This window comes from Barbatula barbatula (assembly GCF_947034865.1).
Source record: "Barbatula barbatula genome assembly, chromosome: 2".
Classification (NCBI taxonomy): Eukaryota; Metazoa; Chordata; class Actinopteri; order Cypriniformes; family Nemacheilidae; genus Barbatula; species Barbatula barbatula.
Window position 1 is genome coordinate 11,445,189 of NC_136767.1, and position 23,478 is coordinate 11,468,666.

Below are 23,478 nucleotides of genomic sequence, written 5' to 3' on the forward strand. Positions count from 1 at the left end.
GACACCATGTGGATGTGCCAATTTTCCTCCGGATTAGCCCCTCACAAGGTTACTATCAGAAGTTTAATAGGGTCCAAGCATTTGGTCACGTACTCACACAGCGAGTGCAACTGGAACGTGTCCACAGGAATCCACCATAGAAGAACTCAAAATTGTCCGCCGTTGAAATAATGGGGGAACGTATCCAAGAAAAGACATTTGAAAGGTCTCGTTTCAGACACACCAAAGGATTCATTTCAGACTGTGATGAGGATTAGGATGCTGACAATATTTTTCACTAGGACACACGATAATGCCTCAAGTTAAGATGCAGTGAAAGGACTCTCAGGCTATATGCATAAAAGCCACCAGAAATATGAAATTACATTATTTCATCAAGTCGCCTATAAACGTCTTTGCACACTCAGTAGTAACTCGATATTGAAGATGATGTGAAAGTCAGATAAGAAACTTCCTGAATTTCCACAGGGAGTTCGAGCATCATAACCACGTCCTGTCCACTGACCCGAGGACAGCATCCACGTTTGTCAAACAGATTCTGTGGGTGCTACGATCAACTGACAGCCGACCCAAAAACTTTCGACCAGCGCGCAGCGTCTCAAGAACGCATGTTTCGCACCTCCGATTAAATTAAAAATATCCCCAAACGTGTATAATGGCAAAAACTCACAAAATTATCAACACGCAACATTTGACGAACGCGTCGGCTGTTTTGCTCACACAAAGCGGACCCTGTTAACCATTAAAACGTTATTGCAATCTATCTTATCTTGCTGAGGAGAAGTAACAAGAGCCGCGCGACCAATGCACCTACAATCACCCTCGCGTTAGCATGCTTGCTCGGTTTGCTGCTCACACCACAACATCACATTTAATATTTTCTATAGCACTGTCACTAAGATTTGCTTTCTCTATATATACTTAAAGGACAAAAGTCCACAGCACGCTATCTTGTAGAAAGGCGCAACGTGTAACACATACCTGTTGGATCAAGTTTCGCGGGCGCATTGAAGTTAGAAATAAAGTCTAGTTTATAAACGTGTGGCAGGAGGTTTTTGACAAAGGAACAATGAATTACCTTTTCCAAAGACGCTCGTTTATACCTCTCTGTCCCGTTCCAACGTTCCCTTTGTAAAAGTCCCGGTGAATTGTCCTGTTTGTGCTCATGCGCACAAGACCAGCAAGGATAGTGGCGCACCAGACCCGCGCGCACACAATGGATGTTCCCTGACGCGAGAGCGTGACGTGCAAATAACTAAGTACACAAAGACAGGTGCTCCACTAACAGCGAACTATATCAGCAAGTCCACTGAAAGTCACACGGTTTTATACAAGTAATGGTAAACAAATTAAGTCAATGGACTTTTAGTCGTCCAAGTTAAATCAGATTTTATAAACTTATTTTAGGTGGATAGCATGAGGTTATGTTCATAGGTCAACAATGTTGATGAACTTGAATGCAAGGATCTAATTGTTGTTGTTTCATTTCATAATTTTTATTTGCAACCGAATAATCTCATCTAAAAAAAGTAAGGTTTTAAAGAGTATGCTGAAAACACAAGAAAAGGGAAAAACCACGTGCAATCTGCACTGGTCCGAGTATACATTAGTCAATATTATCTAGTCAATTTATATTTTCACAACAATTCACTATTTTCATATGAATATATTTTGATGTTACGCTTAGGCTATGTTTCATATGTTTGCTGTACAGTTATTGGGATTTTGTTACACTTACGAAGCAAGGAAAGAGAACAAGCAGTAACTCTTAAAGAGACGGAGGATTGGCAACCAGATAAATGGTCAAGGTGAGATGTAAGGCATGATCAATCGTTTCGGGTGTCCAACAGCACAAGAAGTGTTTCAACAGAGATAACCCGAGCCTGCATAACCCCAAAATCACACTGATATTTGTTTAACACTAAAATTCAAAGCCATTCACATCAATGGGGATTGGGGAACCCATTTTCACCCAATCTGAAGCACAGATTGTCGATGTTATACACCATCTGATAAAAAATGAGTTATCACATTGATTTTCAGTTCATCCTTGAATGTTAACCTTAAAGTGTCTCGACCATTTACAAACCAATAAAGTTGTAACACACCAGACCAGTAAACCATTTGTATAGACTTTGTTTTGTGCACAGGGGCCTCCTCGCTGTTGCCACAAAGTTGGAAGAACACGGCTCTCTAGAATGTCATGGTATGCCATAGCATAACAATTTGTCTTTGCTGGAATTACGGAGGCAAGCCAAACCCCTTAACTAGGAGGGGGTGCCCACATACTTGTGGCCATGTAGTGTAGTTGTCAAGGGAGGTCCTTATAATTAGCAGGAATGTGGTCCACTAAGGAGTACTGATCAGCCTTTAGTTAACAGCCATGAAATATTTCGTAAATGGAAGTTCTTTATTAGTGTAAGCAACCATTAGAAAGCACATTGCTGTAACTGAAAGATGGCAATCTATGGCTAACATACATGCCAACTGTTTCCGTGCCCATGGTTTTCAAAAACGCAACAGTGTGATTTGACCATTTCTCATTGAAACGCATTAAACGAGACTGACCTCTAGCGGTTTATTTAGGTAGTTCATGGAGCCGTAATAAATAAATGTCACCTACACGTTTAAGCTTTACAAATCATCTGCTTCATTATTCGATCACTATTATCCATAGAAGATATAAAAAGCGCCCTGTTGGATTTGTTCGTTAGTTTTCTCCTAAAACATGAAATAGCTAGAAAATCATTTCCATGAACACATGTTTGGTATCCACGAGGTCATCGTGTCTGTGATCAACAGCGATTGTCCACACTACCGCAACTCACACAAGCGTGTGTGTGTGTAATCTCAGCTCCATCACTGTGTCAAACCCATAATCACGATGACACAGCAGAGACCAGTGGATCTTTTATCCATAGACTCAGCTCCACAATGCAACATTGTTTTGAGCGACATCAACGCAGTCGGTCACACCTCTGCTCCTATGGCTGTGCACTTTTCATTGGTTTAGCTGTCCATACACCTCCTATTCCGCACTATTTCCGCGTTTTTATTTTGATTTCCGCGATAGGAGTTGAATGAATTATCGTTGAAGTTTTTTTATAGAATCGGGAGTATCGTCACACATACAATCATGTCAGACCGGGGTGCTTTCGATACGAATGTTGTAACTTTGACGAGATTTCTGCTTGAAGAAGGCAGAAAAGCTAAAAGCACGGGCGAGCTGACAACTCTTCTCAATGCGATGTGCACGGCGATAAAAGCCATCTCGACCGCTGTAAGGAAGGCAGGTATCGCCAACCTGTGAGTATTCTTCATACAAACTTGCAGTTGAAGTTTCAAACAATCTTTCACGATTTCTCATCTGATGTGTCAGTTTAAAACCACGTTTTAGTGTTTAAATTCCTGCATGTTGTCATATGTGTCTGCAGAACTATATCTATATCTATATATCTATATATATATATATATATATATATATATATATATATATATAAATAAATAACCTACAACCTGAATTCCGGAAAAGTTGGGACGTTCTTTAAATTTGAATAAAATAAAAACTAAAGGAATTTCAAATCACATGAGCCAATATTTGATTCACAATAGACCATAGATAACACAGCAAATGTTTAAACTGAGAAATGTTACACTTTTACCAGCTACATTAGCTCATTTAAAATGTAATGCCTGCTACAGGTCTCAAAAAGTTGGGATGGGACAACAAAAAAAAAGCAAGCGGTTTTGAAAGGATTCAGCTGGGAGAACATCTAGTGACTAATACAGTTAATTGATATCAGTTCTGTAACATGTTTAGCTATAAAAGGGGTGTCTTAGAGAAGCAGAGTCTCCCAGAAGTGAAGACGGGCAGAGGCTCTCCAATCTGTGATAGACTGCGTAAAAAGATTGTGGAATACTTTAAAAACAATGTTCCTCAACGTCAAATTGCAAAGGCTTTGCAAATCTCATCATCTACAGTGCATAAAATCATCAAAAGATTCAGAGAAACTGGAGAAATCTGGGACAAGGCCAGAGACCTTTATTGAATGCCTGTGGTCTTCTGGCCCTCAGACGACACTGTATCACTCATCGGCATGATTGTGTCAATCACATTACTAACTGGACCCAGGAATACTTCCAGAAATCACTATTGGTAAACACAATCCGCCGTGCCATCAGCAGATGCCAACTAAAACTCTATCATGCAAAAAGGAAGCCATATGTGAACATGCGCCGTCGTGTCCTGTGGGCCAAGGCTCATTTAAAACAGACTACTTCATAGTGGAATAGTTCTATGGTCAGACGAGTCCAAATTTGACATTCTTATTGGAAATCAGGGACGCCGTGTCCTCCGTTCTAAAGAGGAGGGAGACCTTCCATCGTGTTATCAGCGTTCAGTTCAAAAGCCAGCATCTCTGATGGTATAGGGGTGCATAGTTGCATACGGTATGGGCAGCCTGTATGTTTTGGAAGGCTCTGTGAATGCTGAAAGATATATATATATATATAAAGGTATATAAACCACATACTGCAGCTATTACAACAGCATGGCTTCGTCTTAGAAGAGTCCGGTTACTGAATTGGCCTGCCTGTAGTCCAGATCTTTCACCTAAAGAGAACATTTGGCGCATCATTAAACAAAAAACACGTCAAAGACGACCACAAACTCTTCAGCAGCTGGAAACCTATATATTCTCTAAGACATCCCTTTTATAGCTAAACATTTTACAGAACTTATATCAATTAACTGTATTAGTCACTAGATGTTCTCCCAGCTGAATCCTTTCAAAACAGCTTGCTTTTTTAGCCATTTGGTGCCCCGTCCCAACTTTTTTGTGACCTGTAGCAGGCATTAATATTTAAATGAGCTAATTTAGTGGATAAAAGTGTAAAATTTGTCAGTTTAAACATTTGCTATGTTATCTATGATCTATCGTGAATAAAATATTGCCTCGTGTGATTTGAAATTCCTTTAGTTATTTTATTCAAATTTAAAAAACGTCCCAACTTTTCCGGATTTCTGGTTGTAAATACTATATATTTTCTGCTGTTTCTTGTAAAAGTTTAAACGAAACTTTTAATATAATAAGACTTTGTGTTATTAACCAATCATATTCATTCTACTTTTACAATTTAACCCTTTTTTTGCCAGGTATGGCATTGCTGGAAGTACCAATGTGACAGGTGATCAGGTGAAAAAGCTGGACATCCTTTCCAATGACCTTGTCATCAACATGATCAAATCCTCCTTTACCTCATGTGTATTGGTGACAGAGGAAAATGAAAATGCTATCATTGTGGAACCTGACAGACGAGTAAGTAAAGCCCCGATCACCTATAACCTGCTGTCAGAATGGGAAAGATTGCTGTTCGGTTTTTAGTGAACACATTGTTTTTATACGATTTAAAAGAAATTTGTGGTTACGAAGTTGCTCTTGTAGCAGTAGCATGTGATTAAGTAAACATTGTAAAAGGATCTGGGTGGAGTAGTGTTGAGAGGTGCATTAGGGTGCAAAATCAACCGAATGAATAATGGTCTGTCTATACCAAGTTGCACCTTTTTCTGTACGTGTGCATAGGGTAAATATGTGGTTTGCTTCGACCCTTTGGATGGATCATCCAACATTGATTGCCTTGCTTCCATTGGGACCATCTTTGCCATCTACAGAAAGGTATTACTGATCATGTTGAATAGCTACATTATATGTTTCTACTATACAATTCTACAATGGAGTCTTAGAATAGAATAGAATCTTTAAAGCTTGCTCCGTTCGCAGTGCACAGACAGCGAGCCATCGGAGAAGGATGCCCTGCAGCCCGGCAGAAAAATAGTAGCCGCTGGATATGCGCTCTATGGCAGTGCCACTATGATCGTGCTCTCCACTGGTCAGGGGGTGAACTGCTTCATGTTAGATCCAGTGAGTCAACTCTACATTTTGCAGTAAATCAAGAGATAACCTAATTACAGCTTGTTTAGCCTACTTAATGCAAGGCTATTTCATGGTGAAATTTGTTGTTCATTATTTGTAGTTATTTATTTAGTCATTTATTTCGTGATCTTTTTTACAAATCGAAAGAATAGTCAAAATCATTGTCATTGTTGTAATTAACAGAACACAAAACATACATTTCTTTAAATAACGAATACTTTCTTTCAACATCTGTCAAACTAAATGCCAGGCTATCGGGGAGTTCATTCTGGTGGACAGAGATGTGAAGATTAAGAAGAAAGGAAAAATCTACAGTTTGAATGAAGGTTATGCCCTTTATTTTGATCCTGCCATCACAGAGTATCTGCAGAAGAAAAAGTTCCCGGAGGTTCAGTATACATTAACTATACTTTCTTTTTGAAGCTGAATCACATCAAGTAAAGTTGTAACATGTCTAATTTAAGTCAAGCTTAAAGGGATAGTTCACCCAAAAATAAAAATCCTGATATCATTTACTCACCGTCGAGTTGTTCCAAATATGTATTAATGTCTTTGTTCTGATGAACACAGATAAATATATTTGGAAGAATGCTTATAACCAAGGAGATCTTTGATCCCATTGACTACCATAGTAGGAAACATTTCTTTTTTGTGAAACACAAAAGAAGATATTTTGAAGAATGTAGTTCTGGGGAACTTTTGACTACCATTGTAATATGTTCTACTGTGGTAGTCAATGGTGGCCAAGAACTATTTGGTCGTCCAAATATCTTTCTCGGTTTACAAATTAACTAATGTTTACAGGTTTAGAACAACTTGAGAGTGAGTCATTCATGACATCATTTTTATTCTTGGGTGAACTATCCCTTTTAAAGGATTAATTTAACGTGTTTTTCTTAACACATATGACATTTGTGATAACCATCTATAAGGAGAGAAACGCATAATAACTGTAATCGTGTGTTTAGGATGGCAGTGCACCCTATGGAGCCCGTTATGTAGGCTCAATGGTAGCAGATGTGCATCGGACCCTTGTGTATGGAGGAATCTTTCTTTACCCTGCAAATGTGAAAAGCCCCAAAGGAAAGGTACTTGATCTAAAATAGTCTTTATACACATTCATTTATGCATTCAAAAGTCCACACCCTGATTGATTTCAGTTTTCTTTGTGACATTTTGCAGCACATGACAATCAAACCACTTGCTTATAGTGCTGGTGTATACAATATTCAAACAACATACAAAATGATATTGCATTTGCAGTCTTTTGTCATTTGTTTAGCTGCAAGTCAGTTCAGCTCGAGTATTATGGGTTGCCAGAATAATACCAATGTCACATTAACAATAGACATTTTTATAGTGTGACTTAGACCAGAAAGTGTCAAAAAGTTATTTTGTTTTAAATTGTGAAGTATGCCATGTAGCAGTGTAGGCCCACAGTATATATAATATATTGTTTATCTAATGTAGTGGAATTCATATTTATTGAAATGTGGCTTAAGTGTCAGAAAACCTGTGGATTTTTGTACTACTGTAAGAAAAAAGTGCATGACCTTTATTCCAATTCTTTTGTGGGTGTTGCACCACCTGACGTGTCATGGATTGTTTATAAGACTTGAGCAGGAAAAAAAAGATCTGTTACATTGCATTGTAGATACTTACGTGTCTCTCTGTGGAATGCTATTTTTTCATAATACAGCATTATATAAAAGCATCAAGTGAGAGAGCTTTTTTAATGTGTTGTTAACCCTATAGAGGGAGCTAAATCACTCAAAAATGAGCCCCCCTGCTACATGCTCATGTTTTATCTCCTCGGGACAAAAGACTTGACCTAAAACACTTTATTAAACACTGTTTCTATTTCACCCACTTCAGCTTCGACTGCTTTATGAATGCAACCCCATGGCCTTCATCATGGAGCAGGCTGGAGGAATGGCCACCACAGGGACCGCAAACATTTTGGACATCCAGCCTGAGAGCATCCATCAGCGGGAACCTGTGGTGTTGGGTTCCCCTGAAGATGTGCAAGAGTACATTTCCATCTTTCAGAAACATCACAAATGAAAATCAAGAAACTGAACCGACACTAGGACACACAAAATACATAATAAAGAACTCCAGAATAAGAGTAAAATGTCAAAGGTTACTATACAGTGTACATCAATATATTGTATTAATATCAGTAGATTTATTCTAAATTTTGTTGTATTAATGTTTTTTATACAAAATTCTGGCTTATTTTGTGTTGGGACACTAATCTTTACAGTATATTAAACATTTACTTTAAATATTGCCTTTATAGACTTCATTGATGTTATTTAGGAAGGAAGATTGATGTACAATAAGGCGTCTAATGTTTTTAAATATATATTTTTTGCAATCTGGATTGTAGTTCATTAGACTTTTTTGGAAAATTCATATTTGTAATGTTGCGAACTATACCGAACAAATGATGTAGGCCTATGTCTATGACAGCCTCATTTACATTCAGAGTAAATTAAATATAATTTTTAAGTGATAGTTCACCCAAAAATTAAATCTTGTCATTTCAAAACCTGTTTTCGTTCTTCCGCTGAACACAAAAGGAGATATTTTAAAGAATGTTGGTAACTGAACAACGGTGATACACATTCACTTGCATGTGGACCAATGCCAGGCAATAATACTGCATTTTTTAAATGATCTTATTTTGTGTTCTGCCGGAGAAAAACCGTCCGGTTTGAAACGACTAAAAGGTGAGTAGGCCTAAATTATTTTTCGGTAGTCGGCTACAGAGCGCGTCTGGTCACCCAGCAAATCCGTGGCCATAGTTTTATAATTCGTTCCCTTAGTTTTTGCAAACTAGCCTACTTGCGAAATTGAAGCCTCCGTCGGTCACACGAACAGAACAAGCTCCTATACAGGAACATTAACGAATATTGTATACTCTTTTATTTTAGATAATATTATAAATTGTCGCAATGTGTTTACAAGCGCGCCTGGAGCGTATAAAGCACGTGTCATTGCCCCGTTTCACTCGCAAAAAGTTGGTTTGACATTAAACTTTCGATAGTGGTGAATAAAGGGACCATCTCTAAAGTTACATACTTATTAACATACCCAACTTCAAAAGCATTTAAAGTGAATGACTTATAGCCACAAAACTAACTGTACAGGGTTCATGTGTGTGTCAGGTGGTATGCACAACTTTTAGATTGAGTATTAAAATGAACAGTGAAATCATATACACATATTCCTATAAGTATTGCTATTGAGCATTAAATGATGGTCTATTTTTGTGTGAGGCCATACAACTGTTATACACATAGGAAGGTTTGCATGTGATTTGACGGTTATTTCAATACATACCAATAATCTAAAAGGTGTACAAGTTGACAAACACACGAACACTTCACAGTTATTCAGGTTAGTCATTCCTTTCAAATGCTATTGAGCTTCATGGTATATTTGTCTATGAGCCCTTACAGCAGTGAAAAACACAGCAATATTTGCATATGATTTTACAGTTTATTAATATAATAATCTAAAAGGTCATCTAAAAAATAATCTAAAAGGTATGCAATATATCTGACACACACATGGACACCGTACAGTCTTGTGGCTATAAGTAATGCCCAATAAATACTATTGAGCTTTAAATAATGGTATATTTGTGTATGAGCCCATACAGTAGTTAAACACATAGGAATATTTGCATTTGATTTGGAGGTTTATTTGAATAAATATCAATAAAATGTGTGCATTATAGCTGACACACACACACAAGCACTGTTCAGTTAGTCTTATGGCTATAGGTCAATCCCTTTAAAAGCTATTGATGTTTGAAACATGTATTTGAATGTGTATGTAACTTTAGAGACGGTCCCTAAATTCACGAATATCAAACGTTTAATGTCAAACCAGTGCCAGTGAAACTTGGCAATGAAGCCGTGCTTTATATCTGTGCCACGCACGCTTGTGTAAAGTAAACACATTTAGACATTTTATAATATAATCTAAAATAAAACAATAAAGCCTATTCGTAAATCTTCCTGCAGGAGTTTGTTCCGTTCTTATGACAGACAGAGGCTTCAATTCCACGAATAGGCTACAGTCTGCAAAACTGTGCCAGGGCACAGATTATCAATTTGTGGCAACAAATGTCTAAAACTGAGGGGACGGTTTTCAAAACCGAGAGCACGGATTGGAAACTCGTGGGTGTAACTTTGAACAGTCGCTCTTGAAAGGGCCAAGGCATTTTATAAAAATATAGGCCTAGTGACGTACATCCGCATTATCATCTGCAAGACATCTGTCAGATGCTGTTTGCTCATCTGCCCTACATCTCTGAGACCTCTGCTGTCAGATGTCATAGACCTCTGTAAGATGTCTGTAAGATGTGTATGATTTAGAATGAATGTACAACAGCTCTTTCTAAGATGTTTGGCAGATGTATTCACACAGCAGATGTTTCCAAGATCTCCAGATCTTTAGCAGACATTTTACAGATGTACCTGTGCTGGGTTCTTTCGACCCGGCAACGGCTCTTTCACGGCCCGGTACTGGGTCGCGGGGGGTTTGGGACCTCTGGTTTAGACCAGTGGACCAGTACATGAAGAGAACCATGGTGGTAGGTGACGAGATAGGAAATTAAAAACTGTAAATTCATTTCGTGTTTTAAAAACAATGTCAAATGTTTAATACACAATCTCTTTCTCTCTTCCGATGAGCTGCGTGCGGATTAAAGTAATTGTTCCCTTTCAACACACATTTTCATGATAATTTACTCACCCCTGTCTTCATCCAAGATGTTTATTTTTTTTCTTTAGTCGAAATTAAGGTTTTTGATGAAAACATTCCAGGATTATTCAATGGACTCCAAACGGTTGAAGGTCAGAATCACAGTTTCAGTGCAGCTTCAAAGGGCTTCAAACGATACCAGACGATTAGGGGTCTTATCTAGCGAAACGATTGGTCATTTTCTAAAAAACTAAAAATGTATATCGTTTATAAACACAAATGCTCGCCTCGCTCTGTTCTAAATAGCGCGCTCACGACTTCACGTAATACGCAAATACGTTGAAAAGGTCATGCTCGGCGTTGGTACAGCATCTCATCTTCTCCTCCAAGTATAATCGTCCGACATCGTTGTTTTACCTTTTAACTCCCTTTTTTTGTAAACGACTTATATTTGCATGTTCAAATTGTAAACACTGACTCTTCTGCCTACATCACGTGTGACCCTTTTAAAGTGTTAAATATTATTTCTACATTGTCTTTAATGTAGGGTTGTAGTCTTTCTGCAAGTCCCCACAAAGTGAATAAATCCCCCGTAAAAGTCATTTACTGTTTATTGTGCACTACAGAAAAGTGTTTTGTGTCCACTACAGTGCTGACTAACTTGAAAAACATGGGTAAACTTTCTTTAGTTTAAAAACAGCTGGAACATAAAACAGTGTATGTATTATCATTAGAATTGGAGGATGAGGTGTAAACATAAAGATTCAAAGCTCTACTATAAATTTAATGTTTATTCATGTTTATTTAAAAGTTTGAGAACCACTGGTTTAGACAATCCCAATGCAGGCTAAACTTGTGGTTGGCAAAGAGACCAGCAAGAATGTTTTCAATTTAAATAGATAATTTTTCTGTCTGCATATACCCAATAATATGTTTTAAAATGGGAATTTTAATGTCCAAACTTTGTACTATTACCACTAATGAATGGTTTGTTTAAGCAGTTGTTTATACGCCGTGCCTGACGCGAGACGTTGCGCTCATTTCAGTAAGTCCCATGAGAACACATTAATGTTCATTTGTAATTGAAACATTCTACTTTACAATACTTAACGATTTTTATTTTCTCTTTTTAACACCGGACAAGCTGTACAAACAGTCTAAGCAACTTTATTTAGAGCAGTTGACCTTTTCTTTAAGGTCAGTAGACGCATGGAGACCAGCTGACATTTGAGACACCATTTGTGATGTTGATCTTCTTGTTTAAAGAATATATGCATGCCAAATTGTTTATAAAATATAATTTGACTTCAAATCCTAAGCTATTTAGATTTTTCATTTTGAAAGCCAAAACCTTTTGTAAACTATAATAAAATGCAAAATCAAATGCATAATCATACAGTATATATCAGTATATATATATTTATCCCTCTAAAAAATAACCTGTGTTTAAAAATGGCCTCTGTTGGAGCCCACAGGTTACTTCTGAGCTTCTGTCTGTGTGGTTCTGATTCACAAAAGTCCGTGGTTTGGGTTTCTGTCAAATGAGATTAAAGGTGGATTGAGTGCTTGTTTGTAAAAACATCGAACAACCTTCCAAATCTGTTTAAAGACACGTGTTCCCATACATAAACATATTCTTGCTTGAGTGTGGAAGAAGATTTAAATGAAGGTTCAGGAAAGCATGTAAAGTGCACTTTTCAACACTTACAAATCAAATATACTGCAGTTACAACATAAATACTGCACTTTCTTCAAATATGTTTGATATGTTTAATATATATGATATATGTCAAGAATCCAGGTTTGTTTTGAGTTAAAGGGACACACATTATTAATGATGTCCATTTAACAAACCTCCGATGTTCATTGGGACACGATCACCATAAATAATGTTTAATGCACTCATGAGCTTAGCATCATGACCCATTCCCTCTTAACCCATGAGGATATTTCAAGGACCGTGCTTTATAAATGAGCTCTGGCTCTACTAGAATTCAGACAACACTACTGTCACCTGATCTGTTTCACCAATATAACCCTGGCCTTCATCCACTCGCTGTGAATGTGAAAAGACTGACCAGTGGCTCTACAGTACAGTCAGTTAGTATCTGCCTTTTCAACTGCTCGTGCATAGGGATACTGTAAGGATGACCGATCAGTCGGTGTTTGATGTGGACGTATGGACCCTCACGCGGTTTATCATGGAGAGTGGGCGGCAGGTGAAGGGGGCCACAGGAGAACTTACGCAGCTCATCAATTCCATGTTAACAGCTATTAAAGTTATTTCATCGGCAGTGAGGAAAGCAGGACTCATTCACCTGTGAGTTGCACTTTATTATTCTATTTTATAAAAATCCGTGTTTGCATTTATTGTGTAGAATGAATGTTATGCTTCACTGAACACAGCCAGGGCCTCGCTGGAAATGTTAATGTCACAGGTGATGAGCAGAAGAAGCTGGATGTGATCTCCAATGACCTGATCATCAACATGCTGCAGGCCTCCTATGGCACCTGCTTGCTGGTTTCTGAGGAGAACAAGGATGCCATTGTAACACCTGCTGAGAAAAGAGTAGGCTCATGACTTTTGTGATAGTGTTTGAAGTCATATGAAGAGCATCAAAAAGTTCTAAAAGAGCACTATACAGCACGATAAGAATTAAGTAATTGACTAAATATTGTCAATTCATTATCCTTCTAAAGGGGTAGCAGAGATAAGAAGGGATTCTTAAGTTAAAAGGGTACTGCATGTTCTATTTGAGAAAGAACGTTGTAAATTATGAATATTCAGGATTTACAATTTTGTTAGTTTAAAAAAATCAGAGGCTTTGCTTCTAATATTTAGAATTTAAATTAAATCCCTTTTAATTAAAGGGATAGTTCCCCCCAAAATAAAAAATCTGTCATAATTTACTCACCTTTGAGTTATTCTAGGACCCCATTGACTATCATAGTAGGAAAAAATAATATTTTTTTCTGTCAAAGGATATTTTGAAGAATGTAGGACACCAAACAGTTCTGGGGCACTTTTGACTACCATTGTAATTTTTCTTACTATGGTAGGCAATGGGGTCCAAGAACCTGTTATCTACAAGCATTCATCCAAATATATTTCTCTGTGTCCAAACAAAACAAATTTACTAGAGTAATTCATGACAGAAATATCATTTTCGGGTGAGCTGTCCCTTTAAGGCCTTCACTCTTCGCTTTTTTATCTGATTAAATGTGTGTGTCTATTATAGGATAGTGTTTATAAATCAAATACTTTGCCTTAAAATGAAAAAGCATTGTTTAAAAAAATCTTTATTTTTGTACTAAATAAAATAATACAAATTCTTTTGTGCAGATGCGTAGCCTATTTTTGTTTGGAATTATTTTATAAAAAGGACCACATGAGCTCGCCTGTTTATGTTTGTTGCATACTCAGTTTAGACTGCTGTTTGTCATAGGGAAAATATGTTGTCTGTTTTGACCCACTGGATGGCTCTTCCAACATTGACTGTTTGGCCCCTATAGGCACCATCTTCGCCATCTACAAAAAAGTGAGTAATGCATCAACAATGTGTTGCCTACTGTTGCTCTTTCAAGACTGTTTTGGAATGGCAAATCGCAATGGGCTACTTTTAAAGCATGTGATAAACTATAACTAACATTATATTTCAACCGCGTTTGTCATGGCTTTTTGATGTGGTTCTTGTGCTTACTTTCTCACGCAGATCGACGAGGTAGCTGACTGCATTTGCATCCTTCCTGATGACAAAAATTGGCTAAGCAATTGAACATGATTTAATTGAAATATTTTGCATACACTTTTAATAACATATACATTGTTTAGGATGGGTTTACAGTATATCTGATATCATAGAGTCAAAGGATTTAGTGTTACATGTACTAATTTACTACTACTTTGGTATTTGGTGTTTTTATATTACTAGCAGGCTAACCATAGGGGAAACACTCATAAAACTGCAGTAACAAGAATAACCTCTAGGTGGTGTCATAGGGTTGAAAGTGGCCATGCACGCGTAAACAAAATCTGTTGATTTGCTTTGAACAGCCATTTCAACCCTGTTTAATCAACACAATAAGTAAATTCAGTCCTGTTTTAGAAACAGCTACAGTACTTGCTTCGTACAAAAGAGAAAAGCTGTTAAAATGTCAAGATTACTAGTATAATAGCGTTAAGAATGGTGTATGTAAAAGTCAATATATTTGCAATAAACCTGTGTGTTAATCTAGGGTTTAATGCAGGTCAATGATTCTATTGTTTCTCGGGGATACAGGCCTCTGATGGTGAACCCAGTGACAAAGATGCTCTGCAGCCAGGAAGTCAGATCGTATGTGCGGGTTATGCTCTTTACGGCAGCGCCACATTGGTGGCTATCAGTACAGGGACTGGAGTTAACTTCTTCATGCTGGACCCAGTAAGCACAAAACAGTATAGATCTCTTGACAAGATAGATTAAGAGAAAGGATACTTGGGATTTGAAGATGGTTTTCACCTACAGTATAGGCCTACATGTAAAAGAAACAGTTCATAGAAAACTGTCTGAATGAATAATGGAAATAATTTACTGTTACTCATAACTTAATAAGCAAAGTGCATAGACGCCAAATGTAATAAAGTAAAATAACAAAGTACATTTGGAGACAGTAGCATTGGCACATTTCGACTTCTAGACTTTTATATCTTAAAAGTGAAAGTTGTTGTGTTTCACTTCTCTTTCTCTCTTGTATACAAGAAGGATTTGAAAAGAACATCTTAATTCAATTTCAGATGAAAGTGTTTTAGGTCGTAGTAAAATAGTTTTATTTCCTCATCTGTGACCAATAATATATATTCAGTTCCATAACACAACGGCTAGCAGTTTTTAACGATTTTAAGCCTTTCTATTATTTACTCCTCAGGCAATAGGTGAATTTGTTCTGACTGACAGAAACGTCGAAATCAAGAAAAAGGGGAAGACCTACAGCATCAACGAGGGCTACGCAAAGTATTTTGAGCCTGCCGTGAATGAGTATTTAAAGCACAAGAAATTTCCAGAGGTGGGTTTGTACAGAAACATCTTACCAGTATAACTGTAACCAAAAAATGATGCATCAATTTGGCGATTTGAGGAAGTGAGTGTGTGATTTTCTCATTCTTATATTGAACATGTGATTTTTGACCACATCCGACTGTTGACTGTACATGTTTTTTTGTACAACAAACACCGTGTGATCTGGCAACGACTCTCACAAGGTCATGACACACCGTTACAGAACAGAGAATGTTGCTTAGCTTGTCTGAAGATCACTTAGCATGAAGCTGACATTTAGTTACTCGCTGGAAAGTGATGAGAGACTTCCTCTGCTGAAAGAGTCCAGTTCCGTTGTCTGACCGATGACCGTATGGAATGTATAGACTCAGCAGACCACTTATTCATGCAACACTACTGATCAGAAGTCTTGAAAGAGACTCATCATTGTTCTTAATTATGCTGCATATTGATTTTTGCATGGGTGAGATAAACACAAGGTTAAACATTAAAGGATCATTGCTGTTTTTTTTTAAATCTCGAAAGATCTCTAGAAAGATCTTTTCTCCCCAGGGCCGAGCATGTTGTTGTTGTTGTTTATTTTGAACAAAAATGAAGGTGATAAGAGGGATTAAGAAACACTAGGGCGAAAACCTTGTGACCTGTGATAGAACAGACATCTTCAGCAAATAGCTCAGCGTATCTATATTACAAAATTGGAAATTTGGCCACGTGCATTCCAAGAGGACATGTTTAATGCATGGTTTGCTTTTTCATTATGATTATGAGACTTTCTGAAGTTCTCCGTTATGTTTTATGAAGTATTGATGAATTTTTTTACTTGTTTCCTTAGCTCTTTAGGTAAAGCAAGTTGTTGGCATACAGTAAAAGTTAAATAAAAAAAACAAAGTGAACATTATAGCTCGAAAGATTTATTTTGACGAAAATTGGCTTAGATTTTTGCTGGCAAATTTGAGCAGTTTGATATTAAGCTGCTCTTTTTGTTTTCAAGATTTGATCTTTAGTGGGTTTTGTATTATTATTACTTTCATGTTTTTATATATACGTCCATGTTGTTTTAGAGAAGTGGTTGTCTGTTTGTAGGAGACATGGTATCTCATGGCCTCATGAAGTATCGATTTGTTTGCATGTTTTGTCTGTCATTGGTTACGTTGGCTAAAGCAAAGCAGTTTCAGCAAAAATCTAAAAGCCCAGCTCTATATATCTCCTTTTTGATATTTTTCAGCTTGAATCTTTAAATTGTTATGTGATGACATAACAGATGTGTGATTTTAGCTGGCCAGCCGTGTTTCAGTTTCCTGGACCTTCACACTTCTTCCTGTTTTCTTTTCTATGTTCTGCAGAAACTCTTGCGACCTTTGTGTCTACTGCTGCAATGTAGCTTATCTAGATTATTCGTTAAATCATGTACAGTAATGTGATTTATTAGTAAACTATTATTTCAGGTTTCATTCAAGTTGAGCTTTATGAACACCATCTGTGGCACATTATTTAAGACCATTTTGAATTCTGCTTTAATTCTTAAAAATAAGAAACAGCTATCTTCTTTTAATCTTCTTTTGTTTCCTACAGAAGTCTATACGATATACATGTTATGGTTTGTTTACAATTTTTGCTGATTCTGAAATGTAGATTCATAAAAAAATGTCTACTTACCTTAAATCTCGTAGTAAATATAATTATATACAGTGGGGTCAAAAACTAATTTAGACACATTAAGACCCTTCCCTATAATGGCAAAAATTATAGATTGTTAATTACCACATTAAATGGCATCCGCAAACAAATTATGCTGAAGTTGTGTATATTAACTTCTCTTTTTATATGTTTTCTTTTAAGATATAATAGCTTAGTATCTGTCACTTTTAGTAAACGGTATTTGTGAGTTCATACAGGTGCCTCAGAGTAAACACAGATGTCCATCACATATGGTTATGTGAAAATATGGAAATTTTGTTATAATTATCAACACTATGGGGGGGTTTCCTGTACATTTTAAAACTAATCCTAGATTAAAATAAACGTAGGTGTCTAAACTAAAAACAGCTTGCACTTACAAATCTTAAAATACAGTTCATCCGTGTCATTGTTTTGTCTTAAAAATACATAGTAATATGTTTATTGGCCTAATTTAACTAAAGGTCCAGTCCTGGCTTAGTCTGATCACTGTCCAGGGATCCGCCCCTATATCTCTAAAAACCCAAGTTTTAAAAAGTGTGGCTATTATATGTATAAAGTGGTCACTCACATGAATACTGATCTTGTACTGCTGATATCATATGTGATCAAATGTAATTGTCTCACAGGATGGCGGTGCCCCGTATGGTGCCAGGTACGTTGGATCTATGGTATCTGATATACACCGTACCCTTGCCTATGGTGGCATCTTCATGTATCCAGCCAATGAGAAGAGTCCGAAGGGAAAGGTGAGTCATTGTGAGTGTTTAGCAGTCCTTATGAGAAACACAATTTGAACGGGGCAAAACTTTGGTCTATGAAGCAGGTCTGAATTAGTTTTTAATTGATTAGGCCATATTCACCAAATTGGATCACACATCAGTCTATTATATAAAACACCTCATCAATAATAAGTGTATGCTATGTTGTGCTCAGTTGGATACACTACAGTATATGGCTTATACCAGGTTCAGGCAGGCTGTGTTACAGTATTGGATTGGATTGGATTCAATTTATTGTCATTACACACATACAAGTACAGTGCAACGAAATTAATTTTTAGAAGAAGATAAAGCATAACATGGGGAGATGAGGAGAAAAACATGTACACAATACACCATAGACAAGACTTGCAACAGGGATAAGTAATCCAGTTCCGACAAGCAGCCATCTGATCCTGCTGCCATGGTGGCGCCGTATACAGATCCGCTTGTCAGGCTGGCGGGTCAAAGCGACGGAGGCGATGGAAAAGATAAGATTGATTGTTTAGTCTTGGGGCGAGCAACCGCATTCCATTTCCACGGCTACTCTCTTTGTCCATTTTGGTCTCCAACAATATCAATTATCCTTTAAGATCGTGTCAATAGCGTTGAGAGACCAGTTGATCAGATCCGTAATTTCAGTTGTAGAGCAGTGCAGAGAGAACATATACCAATATAACATATACCAATTCTTGTTGCATGACCTAGAACTCTGTCATTCATGGTATAATACATACAGTTCATGCTCCTGGTCAAAAGTGGCATACTGTATAACCTTTATATATTTACACAGATAAGTTGTCTCTTACAGATCAGGGAAAATGAGGTGCGACTAAGTTAGAAAAATGTTCAGTCGAAAACTTTCAACTTAAAGATAGATCCAGAAGATTTGTCCACAGGTGTATCGATTTGTATGCACAGTATGTATGGTCTTATCAGCGGTCCATGACTTGCTAGATTGTGTAATGTTCTTTTTCTCACGTCTCTCTTTCTCTTCAGCTGAGGCTGCTGTATGAGTGTAACCCCATAGCTTTCCTCATCGAGCAGGCTGGAGGTAAAGCCACGACAGGCACTCAGCGTGTCCTGGACATTCAGCCGGAATCACTGCACCAGAGGGCGCCTTTTGTGGTGGGCTCCCCAGATGACGTGGAGGAATACTTGTCATTTGTCAAGAAACATCAGAAATAGTTATTTGATTTCGATTTGATCTGTTGTGAAACCTACATGACATCAAATCGGCATACAAAACTTTATAGTTGTTTTTTTTAACATTCTTGTATCAGACTGAGTAATTATTGTCCGTTTTTCAACAGAGACCTAAATAAATTCCCAACAATTATAATTTTGAGCCAGTTTCTTTACTTCCATCAACTTAAAAGGCACTCTGTGCCTTTACATCAGCAAAAACAGAAGTATTCAGATTCAGTACACGTTTCAGAATAGCTTGTAAGATTTATTTGCCTGTTTTGTTCAGGTTCTCTTGTTTTGAAACCCATGTTTTTCTTCTCTATATTATGTAAATATGACCTAGGAAAAGATTAGTAAGGTAGTTGGCAAAGCCTCCTAAAGATGTCCTGCCAATCAAACAGACCCCAGCCCACCATATCCAACGACCCAATAGCCTCCACTCTACAACACGGACTGCCCATACAATGGCAAAATGCCAACAGCTAAATAAATAGAACACATTGTACAGCTAGAGCAAAATAACAGCCCTCCATGTCGATCTCCAGAAGATCACAGCAGATATGGTATAGCCAAAATACAACTATTGCATGCGGTGTTCCAATGCAAAAAAAAAATTCTATACAAAACATATCACATAATAGTGATATAATGAGTATTGTTCAGGTTTATGTCTCAGAATATATTTCTTACACAGACAATAGCATTAAGTCATATAGATAATAAGCCAACTTTCCCTAATAGCTATCCTTGACACACTCATGTATGCAGGCTGTTCAGTATTGTTTATCTCAGTTTACACTTCATGAAATATCTTGCTGAGGTCAAAGAACAAACGTGTTTTGCAACTATTCTTCGAAACATGCTATACAATGTTTTAAACATAAACCCTTTTCAAATGCTAAATAAAACCACAGAAAGTAATTGTTTTCACTTTAAAAGTTTAATTGATCTTACATAAAATAGAAAAAAAAACATTTGTACATTTGACTTGCACTGAAGAACATGTATTTACAATACATAGAGGTAAAATCTATTTAATCAGTGGCATACACACAACCATAAAACAATTTCATAAAATCCCGCAAACGGTGTGTTTCAAACTCAGACAAACTATATGACACAAACAGCCATCTTTGTTACGTGACTTTTCTCACTACAATTGATTTCAGTGAACCACTAGGGCACACGAGTCACTATGATGGCCTTCTGATACGGTTTCTTGATATTTGAGGTAGTCTCTTCTAGACCAGTGGGTAGCTAGCGGCTGTAGCGATACCACAGTGGTTGTGTCTGTCTTTTGCCATGTAGATATATCCTTTATCACCCCAATTCTCGCTCCAGCTAGATTGAAAGAAAAGAGAAAAACATGGGGTTCATTTCTTGAACACCGACTTCAAAATTATTTTGTCATTCTGGGTAGTACCAGGGTTTGATCAGAATACCCTATTTGAAGGTCTTCTTACCTGTTCTTGACAATCCAGTACTTCTTGCCATCAACATCCTCACCCTCAAAACCATAACCGACAGCAAGAACACCATGATCGAGCTCCTCGCTGCTGCAGTCCTTCTCAAAGTAGATGCCTACCAAGAGAATTCGTTCATTTAGTACACATGACATCTCTTTCAATTACACTGTGTTTTCAGAACAAATCTGTGTGACTGAACTCTGAATATTTAAAGGCTTTTATAAGTATCCATAACAACTAAGGGAATCCTATGGTGCACACCTGACTTGTAGAACTGGAAAGATTCATGTCCAGCATCGATAGCAACAGACACCGGCCCCGCGGCGACCAAAGCTTTCATTAGGGCTCGCTCCTTTCCACTGGGAATGTCAACAAATCCTGTGTCATTGGCAGCACTGTATTTGGGATCATAATGGCAGGGCTGCTCGTCCTGGAAACAAAGATAATGGCATGGTTACATCGAAACATTGGAAAAATATGGATACGATTTTCACAATTAACATTAGGCAACATGCTTACAGTTCCCAAGTAGGGGTAGGATTCCTCTGAATCCAAGCCATTGTTGTCTTTGATGTACTGGAAGGCCTGGTCCATGAGACCTCCGTTGCAGCCCTCATTGCCTTCTGGACGAGAGCAGTCGACCAGGTTTTGCTCACTCAGAGACACCAGTTTCCCTGTTTTCCTGAACATCTGACCCTCCATGGCTCCAGTAGTGCTAAAGGCCCAGCAAGAACCACACTCTCCCTGTGAAAATCAAATGCAGAAATGCTTAGTCACAATACAATGCGCCTCACACATCTATGATCAGTTTCTGTTGTTGCCACTTGCATGCAAACAAATGATCTCATGATCAAACCTATGAGACTGAATTCATGCAATACACCATATAGTTTATGTTTTACATTGCTTACAACAACTGGTCAGAGCGGTTTCCCTATAAAGCTGTTCCAAACCATCTCACCTGATCTTTCACGGGAGTCACGTATCCCTTTTCCCTCCAGTCCAGCTTGTTTGGGACCTCCAGGAAGTTGGGCTCCATAAAGAGCGAGCCCCTGAACCTCCTCTCAGTTTTGTGTTTGTAGCCATTCATGACTTGCCTGAACTCCTCGTGAGTCTGTGGACATAACGTGGTTTATTAAACACAGTTTTGACCTATCCAACACCCAAATAACCTTTTACAAGACTCACCATGTCTCCAAAGTGGTTCATTCCAAGGGTGTACGTGTGTGTGCCCATGGAGTGCTCGAGGTTGTGCAGTTGGATCCTTCTCAAGTTCTTCTCCCAAACCACGCGTCTCCAGCCCTCCTCTTTCTGTGTTGAAAGAGATAACACGAAGTTCACCATCTTGCTCGTTTTCTTGTTTGTAAGCGCTGGAACATCGTGCACTCACCTCATGGTATTTTTTGCCGTGCCAGGTCCTCCATTGCTCCCAATGTTCGTCCAACTGCTTGTCGAAACTTGGTGCGGCAAATACGGCACTTAGGCACAACGTAAACAGCGCCAAATACATCATCATGGTGAAAACACTATAGAGATATAAACACACGTTAGCACGCACTCCTCACTGTTGCATAAGTAAACACGTGTTTATAATTGAAGAAACCCAGTGGGCATTTCCAGCATTTTATAGGATCAGATTACAGCCACGATCGCGCAGACAACCAACAGCAGTAACGTTAGTTAATAGCATTGTTATAAACAGTAATAACAAAACCAGTAAACTACTGGTAACATCAATCCAATTGGACTGGCGGTATAAATCGTGACTTGACAAAGAAATAGAAGCGCAAGAATACCAACAGAAAACAAGTCTGATGTACTGCTCGCATTTCTGCTATTAATACATTTGTTACATGGGCCCACAAACACGAATAGACCAGTTATGCTCCTTCCGCAGCAGTCACGGGATCTGTTGGTTAAAACCACCGCTCCCAGGAAAAGGAAACAAAGACCGAAACCATTCCACGGAAACAGAAAGGGAACCGCCGAAGCCATTTCGACTAAAATGTGTCTGCGCTGAAAAGCATTCCTATTCTAAACGAACGAAACACAATAAAAATGAACTTTTGTTCTACGATCAATGCGACGCACAGAAATATAAACTGTACATATACTTAAATAATAAAAATAATAATATAAAAAAAACGTCAAATACATCAATGTGTAACAAGCCTGTAACAACAGAAAAACAACACAGAACTGCTGACTCACCGCTAGACCTGAAACACAGAAGATAATGTTGCTGCTCTCAGAGATTGACGGAGGTTTATAGGGCTTCTGAGAGAAAATTCCACTCATTCTCATTGGTCGAGCGCCTTGTCTATAGATCTGTTGATCCCGCCCTGGTGAACACGTCACAGCATGTGACCAACTAGCACGTGATGACTTCTCGACAATTATCTTACACAATCCAAAAAAACAAAGAGTTTTCCGAAAATAACACAATTACGATAAAGAGTGTGCTTGAAGTTTTGCTAAGGAGTTTTATAAAATAAAAAAAACACAAACAGCCAGTATTGCTTGAAGCTGTCAAAACTGCGACTGGAACAAAATTTGATGTTTAAATGTTTTAATTAGTTCACTGGTAAATAAATCAATAAATGACATAAACGTTAGCTGTCATTGATGCCTTGCCACTGATCCACTCTCCAAAAACATACCCAGCAACACAAATCTATGTAAATAATATAGAATAACG

General features: G+C 37.8%; 4 protein-coding genes across 5 annotated transcripts in view; 2 read left to right on the forward strand and 2 right to left on the reverse strand.

Moving 5' to 3' along the window:
• Positions 1-1,296, reverse strand: part of kank1a (KN motif and ankyrin repeat domains 1a) — a 44,727-nt gene extending 43,431 nt beyond the window's left edge. Inside the window, exon 1 of one of the 2 annotated variants that reach the window (XM_079478074.1) lies at positions 1,079-1,296. The gene's annotated coding sequence lies outside the window, so the exon portion shown is untranslated. The remainder of the gene's footprint in view (positions 1-1,078) is intronic. The other variant, XM_079478078.1, reaches the window with a different exon arrangement.
• A 1,299-nt stretch (positions 1,297-2,595) lies between these two features.
• fbp1a (fructose-1,6-bisphosphatase 1a) lies at positions 2,596-8,513 on the forward strand. The gene is made up of 7 exons (XM_079451092.1): positions 2,596-3,306; positions 5,156-5,318; positions 5,583-5,675; positions 5,781-5,921; positions 6,184-6,321; positions 6,902-7,021; positions 7,809-8,513. Exons 1-7 carry the CDS (start codon positions 3,137-3,139, stop codon positions 7,995-7,997), a joined length of 1,014 nt encoding a protein of 337 aa, XP_079307218.1. The 5' UTR covers positions 2,596-3,136; the 3' UTR covers positions 7,998-8,513.
• Positions 8,514-12,712: 4,199 nt separating this feature from the next.
• fbp2 (fructose-1,6-bisphosphatase 2) lies at positions 12,713-19,472 on the forward strand. Its single transcript, XM_079478125.1, has 7 exons — positions 12,713-12,972; positions 13,059-13,221; positions 14,099-14,191; positions 14,933-15,073; positions 15,558-15,695; positions 17,995-18,114; positions 19,126-19,472. Exons 1-7 carry the CDS (start codon positions 12,800-12,802, stop codon positions 19,312-19,314), a joined length of 1,017 nt encoding a protein of 338 aa, XP_079334251.1. The 5' UTR covers positions 12,713-12,799; the 3' UTR covers positions 19,315-19,472.
• Positions 19,473-20,235: 763 nt separating this feature from the next.
• On the reverse strand, positions 20,236-23,085 carry ctsla (cathepsin La). Its single transcript, XM_079478138.1, has 8 exons — positions 22,992-23,085; positions 22,171-22,306; positions 21,969-22,091; positions 21,742-21,894; positions 21,300-21,524; positions 21,042-21,210; positions 20,778-20,895; positions 20,236-20,655 (listed from the first exon to the last, which is right to left on the reverse strand). Exons 2-8 carry the CDS (start codon positions 22,294-22,296, stop codon positions 20,556-20,558), a joined length of 1,014 nt encoding a protein of 337 aa, XP_079334264.1. The 5' UTR covers positions 22,297-22,306; positions 22,992-23,085; the 3' UTR covers positions 20,236-20,555.
• Between the last annotated feature and the right edge of the window lie 393 nt (positions 23,086-23,478).